The following is a 12673-nucleotide window of genomic DNA, read 5'->3' as shown; positions in this document are numbered from 1 at the left end:
GTCTCTCACTCCCCTACTCACACCCTCTTTATACAGTTTCCAGGGATGACCTCTGGTTCTCCCCTGATCTCCCACTATTCGCTGTAGAACTTCTCCACCATTGATCCTATAGCAACCCCTTACCAACTTGTAGGTCTCTATCATATCTCCCCTCTTCCTTCTTTCCACTAGTCTCTGCAAATTACATCTTTTCAATCTTTCCTCATACTCGACATTCCAGAGGTCAGAAACTACCTTAGTCAGTCGCCTTTGGACCCTTTCCAACATCTCTTCATCCTTCTGAAAACCAGGTGACCAAATCTGGGCACAATAGTCCATGTGTGGCCTAATCAAAGCCTTATACAATGGAACAAGAATCTCCCTACTTCTACACGTCAGTGTCCTCCTCATCATTCCCAGAAGTCTTTGTGTTGTCTTCACAATTTTGGCGATGTGACCCCTAAATTTTAGATCCTTATCCACTATCACTCCCAGATCTCTTATTTCCTCTACTTCCAACAATATATTCTCACCAAGCATAAATTCTGCATCCCATCTTTGTTTTCCAAATTTTAAAACCTTACATTTTGCAACATTGAACTCACATCCCCATTTGCTTGCCCAATCACTCAATTTATTCAAGTCTTCTTGCAAGGCCACAACATCTTCACTACTCTTTATGGTTCGTCCCAACTTTGCATCATCTGCAAACAACTGAATATCTCCATCCAAATCTTTGCCAATATCATTAATATACAAGTTAAATAGTAATGGCCCTAAAACAGATCCCTGAGGCACTCCACTAGTGACTTTCCTTTTCCTGGATATTGCACCCCCATACACAACTTGTTGATACCTATCAGATAGCCAGTCTCCAATCCAATGCACTAATCTAATATCCAACCCCATCTGCTCTAGTTTGACTGTCAACTTATCATGAGGCACTCTATCAAAAGCTTTTGCGAAATCCAAGTATATTACTGTGTATCCTTCTCCTCTGTCCAAGGAAGCAGTCACTTTATTGTAATAAGTAAGTAGATTACTAAAACACGACCTCCCTTTAGCAAATCCATGCTGTCCATCAAAGATTATACCATTGTTGTCAACCCAACTCTGGATCCTAGTTCTCACAAGCTTCTCCAACAACTTAACCACAACACCTGACACACAGATAGGCCTATAGTTTGATGCTTGAGTTCGATCACCTCCTTTATGAAGTGGCACAATCTTGCCCTCCTTCCACTCTTTAGGGACTTGACCAAGTGCAAGACTCGTATTAAAAAAATATGTCAAGGCAGGTGTCAACTCTCTGGCACATTCCTTCAGAATACGTGGTGATATATTATCAAGTCCCACAGCCTTATTTACATCTAGTTTGCTCAACTCCCCAAACACCTCTTGCTCGCTTACAGTCAGTCTCTCCTCCCCATCATCAACTGCTCTTAATCTCTCCATGAAGTCACATTCACAAGATTGAAAGATCTTTATGAACTGCTCATTAAGTATCTCCACCACACATTCTGCAACAGCTGTCTTTATACCATTTCCTCCAATCAATGTCATCCTTCCATAATCATTCTTTCTTTTGCTGGCTACATATCGAAAGAACTCCCTAGGATTCTTTTTAGCTTCATTAGCTAACTGCTGTTCATACCTCTCTTTAGCTGCTCTCACCAACCAAGTCACTCTCCTTGCCTGGTCTTTGTAGAACTCATGAAATTGGTTACTTCCACTTCTCTTATGCTGCCTCCACAATGCCCTTTTTCTCTGTATTGCATGCTTAATCTCTTTATTCATCCATCTCACACCTAACTTATTTAACCTTCTCACCCGTGGTATACATTTAGACATTGCATCCACTAAATATTTTTTGAAAATCCCCCAAGCTGCATTGATCTCTTTTCCAGCTAACTCCTCATTCCATGCTACACCTGCAAGCTATCTCCTGAGCTCTTCATAATCACCCCCCTTGTAGTTCCACATATACCCTTTTTTCACACAGGGGTCCTTGCACTGCTGGCAACCACCCAAGTAATCACCTCATGGTCACTTTCGCCAATTGGTGGATGATTTGATACCTCATTGATAATTACATCCTCCGATGAGATGACCAAATCCAAGACCCTTAATCCTCTTGTGCCCTCTGTTACATACTGTCTGAGGTAGTTATCCCTCAAAAACTCAAGAAACTCATTTTCTTTACTTCCAGTTGCTATCTCTTCATTCCAGTCTATATTGCCATAATTAAAATCACCCATAATGATCACCCTTTTCTTATTTGCTTGGCTTATTTGACTATACATTTCACTATCACCACCATCCACATTACCAGGTCTATAACAACATCCCACCAAGTATTTGATTCTATTCACCTCTATCTCACACCATACTGCCTCAAAACCACTGGCCCCATTTCCCCCTTGCATCTCTACCTTGTATGGACATAACTCTTTCTCTATCATCAATAGCACTCCCCTTCCCTTTTTATCCCTTCTATCCTCACGAAACACATCATACCTTTCCATCTCTATTCCTGTCAGGATGTCATCCTCATCTAACCATGTCTCACTTATTCCGACAATCTCTGGGTGCACAGACGCAATTAGTGCAACCATTTCATCCGCCTTGTTTCTTATACTTCTAGCATTGGTATAGAAACACAACAACTCATTTCTGGATCTACAGCTAGTTCCACTGATACCACTCACTCGATGTGATCTCTCCATGCTGGACTGGGGCCATTTCCCTTTCTGCTTCTTCATTTTAGAACCCTTTGCAATTCCATCTGTTTCCTTTTGATCCCTGATCATCCCATTACTTTCCTGCCTACACATTCTCTCACCTCCTCTTGGAGCATCCACCTTTCTCACGCTGTGTATCCCTGTCCACCCTGAGCCTCCCCGTTTCCCTGCTCCTCTTGCACACCCATTCTCTCATTATCTATACTCATACCACTCACTTCCACATTCATTTCCACTCCTTCAATCTCTCCTGTCTTACTCTCCTGCTCTTCCACATCACTCCCCTCTCGATCTGATTCATTCTCTCTATTCACTTCTCTACCTTCCAGCAGCAGTCTCTCCAAGCGACTCACACCATAACCACTCAAATGCAGTCCATCACTCCCATACAGCTCACTTCGTCCCTCAAACTCATTCCACACATTAACAAACTGTACTCCCATCTCCTCATATTTCAGTCCTATAAAAATAAATTATGTTCAGGAAAGGAATTTCTGATGTTTTACATTGTAAAATATTCTACAATTTTTATACTCTGCCATGATAATTTATACAAATACTTTTGATCTACAAAAAATAATGCATGTGGTTTTTTGCCTCCCTAGCTCATCACACACCTTGTAAAGTTACCCAATATTAATATTATTTCCAGTCCTTAACTGGGTTACAGGATTCATCACAGGGAGCCAAACTCTCTATAGACAACAATACATAGCATATCTTGTCTTGAATACAGTCATCATCAGAGCATTCATTAATCTTCATGCAAAACCCAGGGAAAAAATGTACTTTTTAATTATAATAAATTAAACGAATTAATTATAATTAATTAATTATAATAAATTCAGAATGCCTGGACAGAGGAACGAATTCCCGATGATTGGAGTAGAGCTCTCATAGTACTCATATATAAAAGGGAAATAAAACTGAATGTGAGAATTACAGAGGTATTTCCCTACTGAGTGTTCCTGGTAAGATATATGCAAGTGTATACTTGAGAAACGGTTGAAAAGAATTATGGAAGAAAAGCTTGGTGAAGAACATTTGGTGAAGAACTGGATAGAGGTTGTCAGGATAAGATCTTCATTTTACAACAAATAGTGAGAAATCATGGGAATATAACAAAAGATCTGTATTTAAGTTTTGTCGATTTGGAAAAGACATATGACAAGGTGCCAAGAGAGAAGCTATTCAATATGCTACAGTTATATGGTGTCAATAGGGCATTATATAAAGCAATACTTAGTCTATATTTGAGTTGTAAGTCAGCAGTTAGAATTGAAGGAAGTACAGGAAGATGGTTTAATGTTAAATCTGGTGTGAGACAAGGATATACATTATCCCCTCTGTTATTCCTTATCTATATGGATCGTATTATGAAAGAAAGTGGTATTAAACATGATATCAAAATTGGAGATGTTAATGTCAGCTCTTTGCTTTATGCGGATGATGTTATACTTCTAAATAAATCCGTACAAGTCTGCAGGATTCACTGACTAAATTGAATAACTGTTTTAATAGATATGGTATGAAGGTCAGCAATAAAAAGACAAATTGAAAATGCCAACTGTGCTGTGAATGGAGAACCTGTGGAACAAGTAAAATATTTCAGCTACTTTGGCACAATTTTTAGTGAAGATTATTATTATTATTATTATTATTATTATTATGTGACACCTCCAAGGAGTCCAAAGACTCATCGAGAGAGAGAGAGAGTGTGGCAACAGCATCGAACAATTTTTCCCTTCCAACTACCAACCACGCTCAAACTTGCTTAACTTTTTGCGAGCCATTAGTGGCAGAGGCTCTACCAATTGACCAACCTTTGCTGGCCATGGTAAATTAAATATAGAAATAGACAACAGAATCAACAAAGCTGGTATGGCAGGAAGTCAATTGAATAAATTCATAGGGAATAAGAGAGAAATTAGTCAGAACGGTAAATTAGCTGTATACAAGACAGTGTTCAAACCAGTTTAAACTTAATCTGAGAGCTGGGTCAGAAGTAAAACACTCAACCAAAAACTAGAGACCGCAGATATGAGAGTCCTGAGAAAGATTAGAGGCATGAACAGATGGCATCAATGGCAATATCATGTTAAAAACGAGGATATTGGGAAAGAACTTGACATTGTCAGCATCCAGAAATGCATTAGCAGAGCTAATCTCAGGTGGTATGGTCACTTAAATAGAATGGACGAGGAAAGATTAGCAAAACAAGTGTTCTCTACCAGGTTGTCTGGCAGGAAAATGACCCAGACGAAGACCAAGATATAGGTGGATTGATATGGTACAAAGTGCCTTAGACGATAGAAATATAAGATCTGATAATGTTGGAGTCTTGACAAGTAACAGACTGATTTGGAGGAAAATTGTAGGTAGGAAGTTAGTAATGATGTAAATTTTTCATGTAGTACTATCATATCCTGTACACCCCTTGAGGGTACATGGCAGGAATTTGATGATGATGATGAATAAATTAAGTGTATATTAAATCCAACATTATTTCAAAGCCAAATACAGAAACTATAAAAGTTTTGTGCGAAATTTGACCAGAGAGCTTACAGGAATACAGATATTACAAGTTCCCCGAGCCAGACCTTATAGGTGACGACAAATACTGCCCAAGCTTCCGTGTGCTTGCCTCCTATTGGTTTATTTTGACAAGGTTTCACTGGCCTGATAGCTGTTTTAAACTCATTGGTTTTCATCAGAGACCAGTGTTTAAGTAAAGACCACTCTAAAAATTAGGTGATCCCCAGACCACTTTCTACGAGTGACTGAAAGATCGTCCAACTCAGCGTTGGTTCCACTCAGTGACAGGCTCACCCTACTGCTGAGCAGAACCGCTGATATTTCAGGGAAGCATCTACCGACAAAGTCCCACACGGGCCATGACAGAAAACACCTTCCCCAGAGACTCAAATTGCTCTCTCAAGGCAACCCCCCTAAAAAAAATCTAATCCCTTCCCCCCTCACCGGGAGCAAAATTCCGGAAGAAATCTAAAAGAACAAAAACTCTCAGTACTAAGGAACTCGAAGCATCGGAGAGGTGTATGTTCCGTAAGTGAACTCTGTAAAGTATTTACTAAAAATAAAGAGCCAAAAGGCTTCACTTCGGTGATGCAAAATTATAATAAGTTAAGTGGATATTAAATCCAACAGTGTGACTTTTTTTCTTGACTACTTGTATTAGAAACTATAACACATTTTAGGAATATTAGTCAAGTGACTAATATTTATTATCCGACTAGTTTCATCGATTTTTGCTGTCGGCATCTTCAAGGATACAATTGGTAAGTGATATGAAAGTAACAGACTAGGTTTTAACTGACAGTTCTAATTCATACAAAATTAGTACTGTGCGTGAGACAATACGCATGTCGCGGGTACATGATTTATTTGTTAAGAGACATAATGTAATTGGCGTGAAAGTAATTTCTTTGGCGTTTAGTGATCTAATTAAAGTTTTCCAAATCTCCAGTAGGATTAGACCTTGATTCTCATTTAGGTTTCGTGTTGAACAGGCGACTACAGCAGCTTCCTTGAAGGTTCTGGAATGGTAGTTCTCTTCTATATAGGGCATATGACTCTTATCCCACTCAATAAGATGGTTGGTAGTGGCGAAGGGGGAAGAAAGAAAGAATAAAAAAGGCACACCATCACGTCCAATAGTTGATGGAATCTATTCTCCAACTTATCAACTGTCTAAATATCTAGCCAAAATTTTACAACAAGACGTTCACAACTCGGACACTTATATCAAAAACTCACAACATTTTATTCAGAAATTAAAAAGCATCCTTATCTCTGAAGATGATATACTAGCTAGCCTTGACATCACATCTCTGTTTACAAACATTCCAGTTGTGGAAGTCATCAACATCCTAGACAACTTGTTCTCAAGAAACATCACTACATTGTTCAATCATTGTTTAACTTCAAACTATTTCGTTTGGCAAAAAACCGTCTACAAACAACTTACCGGATTAGCCGTGGGTAGCCTCCTGTCTCCTTCTTGTACTGGCTTATTTATGTAAGACCTAGAAGATAAAATCTTATCACAAATTACCCCAAAACCTAAAACTTGGTACAGATATGTAGATGACATCTTTATCATTTGGAATCATAAGAAAGAAGAACTAATGGATTATCTCAACAAAATCAATAGTTTTCACCATACCATCAAATTCACATTAGAAATTGAAAAAGATGAAAAACTTCCATTCTTAGACATCCTAATAAAGAAACAAACCAATAACAGCATCAACCTGTCTGTGTACAGAAAACTTACAAATACTGGACATTACCTCCATTTCAACTCGTCACATCATATATCCCAGAAACTTAGCATTATCCATATGCTTAAAAAAAGAGCTACACAGTATACCACAGACCAAGATGACTTACAAGAAGAATTAACTATAATATCCAGAGAGCTATCCTTAAATGGTTATCCTAAAAGACTCATCAACAAGATTCTCTTTTTGGATATAACACAAAGACAACGTGATGACACCCAATACATCAGCACTGTAACTATTCCATTTGTCAGCACCATTTCCAAAAAATTGGCTATCCTTCTAAAATCACACAATATTAGAGTAACATTCAAGCCAGTCAACACTATTCAGAAATTTTTAAGATCACCGAAAGACCCTCATCCTTTCTACAAGTACTCTGGAGTATACAATATACTTTGTTCCTGTGGTGTTAGTTACACTGGTCAGACCTCTAGAAGCTTCAAAACGAGACAGGAGCACATAGGCTATGTTAGAAACAACAGACAAGATATTTCAGCTTTTCTTCCCACTTCCAACTACCAACCATCTTATTGAGTGGGATAAGTGTCATATGCCCTATATAGAAAGAGAACTACCATTCCATAACCTTCAAGTAAGCTGCTCTAGTTGCCCGTTCAACAGGAAACCTAAATAAGAATCAAGGTCTAATCCTACCGGAGATTTGGAAAACTTTAATTAGATCACTAAACACCAAAGAAATGAACTTTCACGCCAATTACATTATGTCTCTAAACAAATAAATCGTGTACCCACGACAAGCATATTGTCTCACACACAGTACTAATTTTGTATGAATTAGAACTGTCAGTTAAAACCTAGTCTGTTACTTTCATATCACTTACCAATTGTATCCCTGAAGATGCTGATAGCAAAAATCGGTGAAACTAGTCAGATAATAAATATTACTCACTTGACTAACATTCCTAAAATGTGTTATAGTTTCTAAATCTGAGATTGTTTGGTTACATCCTTGTAACTTCATGTTGAGTTCATTCATGTGGTGTGTGTGATGTCTGTTAGAAAGGAGAGGCTGTTAAAATGAGGATCACATAGTTTTGTGATTAGTTCTTTGTTTGTCTTCTCGCGTTCCTCTAAAAACTGTTTTATTTCCTTTCTCAAAGCAAAAAACCGTTTCAAACAGTTTCCTCTGCTTAGCCAACATACTTCTGAGTACAACACTAAATCGTCATATTCTGTCTCTATTTCTCTTAGAAATAAAAGAAACTTGCGGTGTGTCAAAGCACGATTTCTGCCCTTAATTAGATTCACACACTTCATTACAGTTTTCATAACATCCTCTATCTCCAGAATTTTACCACACAGAGCCTCCTGATGTATAATGCAGTGCAATACAGGGCAATTGAATTCAGCCTTCCTTAGTAAGCCAACTAAGCCTGTTTGAGTACCATGCATTGATTTGGTGCCATCTGTAACAATAGCTGTGAGATTGCTGATGTCACCAGTACCATTTACAACCTTCATAACTGTCTTGACTTTTGGCTGTGTTATGCAATGAGTCTAATGCTAGTAGCACTTCATTAATAACAGTCTTTGGAAACAGTTTGAATGAAAATTAGAAGTTGAGCTGTATCTGTTATGTCATTTGATTCATCCAGAGCCAATGAGAAGTAAGCTGAATCTGTAATAACACTTTTTAATTTATTTAATATGTGAGAACCTATTTCCTTGATTCTTTTTGTTACAGTTTGTTTTGATAGTGGAACACTTTCAAACTCATTGGCAATTTTATCTTCCCCAAATGCATTTTCACAGAAGTGTTTTACAAATTCACAATCAGATAATGATTTTTTTGCTTTTGCTATCTCTGTGCTTACAACAAACGATGCCAAGAGTGAGCTTTTTTGTACTGATGTTGGTTTAGTAAAAATAGATTTCTGAGCACTAACCTTTCTCTTCAAATTAAGTACAATTTCAGTACATACTTGCCCAATGTATTCTTGGTATTTAGCAGCATGGTGCTGTAGGTAGCGGCGTTTGAGGTTATATTCCTTGTGCACAGACAACACTTGCAAACACATAAGGCACTGTGGTTTGTTGTCGTTATTGTTTATAAACAGAAATTCATTTTCCCATTTCTCCTGAAATGACTTGTTTTCTTCACAGATCTTACATTTCTTACTCATAGTACACAAAGGCTGAAGTAACTGACTAGGGGACACAAACTGCAACAATAACACTGTTAACTGTGAAACTGAGGCTCTGAAACTGATCACTGTAACCAGAGCAGAGCACGTGACTTTCAATGATGCATTACTCTGGAGCACATAGAAATCTACTACTCCCACTACTACAACTCGCACAGAGAAGCAGTAGATTTTATAAATTGAGTAATCTTTTTAAAGCAATTTTGATTCCGTGTTGAGAATATAAATTGTTTCCGTCATCAGAAATAATGAATATAACTAGTATATCAATCAGAAAATCTGCGGTCGAAACAGAAGCGACGCTAGGGTCTTTGGCACCCACATGCAATTTGTATCTAAGCACCCCTGTACCGATCCAGGCGTGTGTGGTTCTGCAGGCACAAAGGGGCGCCCGCATGCATAGCGGCGCCCACATACTCTGAATGCCCGCTTCCGCCAGCTCTGGGTCGAAACTAATAGCTAAATTGATAATATATTGATAATATAGTATAATTTTTATCCTGCTGTGGTCGCACAAAATCACATTACGGGCCACATGCAGCCCGCAGGCCTGCTGTTGGCCACGTATCCTTTAAATGAAAAAGTTACAAATTTTAATTTGCTATTCTTCAAAATAACACCATTTTTGTCAAGTTAAATATGAAATAAGATCAAAGGAATACACTGATTTTCTTCCCATTTCTTCTTCTTCTTCTTCTTCAGATAAGCATGCATTGTCTGTAATTAAAATGTATTTTAGAAACAAATTTTCAATAATCAGAAACATCACAACTTTTAATTCATCTTACCTGCTATCCCATAATAAGTTGCTGTAAGGGCTAATAATAACAATATAAGATGTTTTCTTTTATGACCATCTCGTTTACAGCACACGGTACGTCCTACTTCTTTTATGTGAGACAGCGTAAAAAGAGACAAGAAAACGTTCTCACTGGTGGGAGTAACTTCAGGTTTTAGATTTTGAATACGTATCAAAATATATGCTATAATTAGTGCATTCAAACAGAGTTCCAAAAGGAAACATGATGCATATTTATTAAATACATCATCATAACTTAAATTCTTTAACATACCCCCTGTAGTATACATTCCTACTGTTCCACCAACAAATATCATAGCTTCTAAAACAACTATCCTTTTTGTACGTGCATTTTCTGTAGTAATATCTGAAATATACCCAAATGTGGTAGCTATCATAGCAACAGTGCCTGATGTGAACCCAGATATAAATCCACTAGTTAACAAATATACCACTCCAAGTTCAATATAAACTGACAGAAATATATTATTTAAAGAAGCTAACAGTGATCCTATAGGTGGAATTAACATCACTGGTTTATGACCAAATCTATCTGTCCATGAGCCAATATAAAATGTAACAACAAATGTAGACAGGAAGAGAGAAACATTGTAGTATTTCATCCATTCTGATGTTTTCGATTCCACCATGCTATGTGTTTCATTAGATAAATTCTGACATTTACTTGTCACGTTATAATGAGTGATGCTTATACACATTTTGGTGAAGATAAGATCTTGAATGGTATTCATTTCCAAAAATATGGCCGCCATATAAAGAAAGAGTACAGGTTCCACTGTAATTAGACATAGCCACTGTTTCAATCTTGTGCAGAGTGACATTGTTTACCTGGAAGAAAAAAAAAAAAAAACAGTGCAAATAATTATAAAAGAGTAATCATAAACAATTCTACAAGTTATTTTAAAATATTCGATGAAAAACACAATTTTAAAAGAAAAAATAATTATATATATTGCATATCAATCCCAAAAAAATACAATTTAGCAAATCTTATTTTGTTCATGAAAATTAATGAAAAGCTATTCAGAATTATCACTGAACAATTAAGAACATGAGGAGTTAGTATATTATGAATGTGAACTGCATGCATTTTTAAACCACTTTGTCTATTTTGTGGGAGGAAATCTGATATCAGTTAACTTTCCATCACCAGAAAAAAACCTAGAAAATGCATGGAAATACCTGAGTGTGAAATCAGATATTTCCATGTGAGAGGAAACAGACTGTGAACTCAGGTATTTCCTGCAGTGAGAGGAAACAGACTCTTGGGCATCATGTCCAAGAGTCTGTTTCCTCTCACTGCAGATTCCTATTCCATCTATCTATTACCTAATCAAAATGAAACATGCAACAAACAATGAGAGTGTAACTGCATTTAAAATAAACTCTGGCCTGGATGGTCAAGTGGTTAGCGTATCTACTCTCCAGCCAAAAGGCTGCGGGTTCAAATACTGCTGTGGGCATGGATGTTTGTGATTGTCTGTGGTTGGTGTAGATGATGTGATTTGCTGCACTTGATGGATTGAGTGATGGAGATGGAGAGTTGTGGAGTGGGCGCCCTCCTTTGATGAGTTGTTGGAGTCTTTGAAGGTGTCGCATAATAATAATAAACTTCCCTTAAAAAAATACCCTCAACAAAAATGAAAACTCAAAACAAAACACACCATCCCTTATGGACATCTAGACCAGCCTTCCTATTGTTAACAGAAAACCAAATTGCTTTGGTTTTCTGTAAATGCATGATTGCTTTTTGTCACAACAATAGTACTCATGTCTTTATGGAATTAGAAATTGCTTGCCAGAGAAAATGCCAAATTTAAAATTCTCGGCTTTTGACTTCCTGTTGCTGAAGGTTTTCTCATCCTATTCAGTAATATTCATCTGCCACTCACCTCTTCATTTTCTTATTTCTGAAACTCAACTTTCTGCAATCCAGTTATTCAAACAGCATCATCTTCCTAGATGACCTCGATGCCCACAACTCTAACTGGCTTGCCTTCTCCAAAACTGAATGATTTGTATTAAGTCGCTGCTTATTGCATATACTTCCACATTTTGACCAAGCTGGACAAGATGCAGAAGTATATGCAATAAGCAATAGCCTAACATCAAATTATACATCTACCAACACGAATACCCGATAACCCTATCCACTCTACTAATTCCCCTTCCAGATACACCACAGAGATTACCTCTCCTTTCAGCAACTCTGAAACTTTCCCTAGCTGTTCCCAATCTTGTGTTATGGTACTACAAAGGTTCCAAATGGGATCACCCTTCTCAAACTTCTGCTCTTCCCTAACATTTAGCATACCACAATTGGCTTGAAACAGGAATCCCAAGTTCATACTCAGCTTACATTGAAGCAAACAATAAATGCAAAACAACCACTAGCAAATCAACATCTGACTTCATAAAGTTCAACAGTAGAAAACTTGCCTCCTCTCCAAATGGAAGTGATGCCTTTTGGCCCCTTGCAAAGACCATCAGATGCAGCTTCTGCTCACCTGCACTTCCATCTCTCTCTCTCTCTCCCTCTCTCCCCTCATTCAGATGGCACCACTGTTACAGCACTTAAAGCTGATCTCTCATCCCTCTTCTCTTCCAACTCTTGCACAGAAGACCAAGGCAAATCACTTCTTGCCATACCAGAAAAGTGTGCAT

General features: G+C 37.7%; 1 protein-coding gene across 1 annotated transcript in view; it reads right to left on the bottom strand.

Moving 5' to 3' along the window:
• The window catches only part of LOC150101866 (proton-coupled folate transporter-like), an 85285-nt gene that overhangs the window by 41462 nt on the left and 31150 nt on the right, over positions 1 to 12673 (bottom strand). Inside the window, exon 2 of the mRNA XM_090399917.1 lies at positions 9978 to 10837. Within this exon, the coding sequence (XP_090256043.1) occupies positions 9978 to 10830 (853 nt within the window). The 5' untranslated portion in view covers positions 10831 to 10837. The remainder of the gene's footprint in view (positions 1 to 9977; positions 10838 to 12673) is intronic.

Source organism: Typopeltis vanoorti, chromosome 11 (genome assembly GCF_054136105.1).
Source record: "Typopeltis vanoorti isolate ZY-2024b chromosome 11, IOZ_Tvanoo_1.0, whole genome shotgun sequence".
In the NCBI taxonomy this organism is placed as follows: domain Eukaryota; kingdom Metazoa; phylum Arthropoda; class Arachnida; order Uropygi; family Thelyphonidae; genus Typopeltis; species Typopeltis vanoorti.
This window is presented reverse-complemented; position numbering and strand designations above follow the sequence as displayed.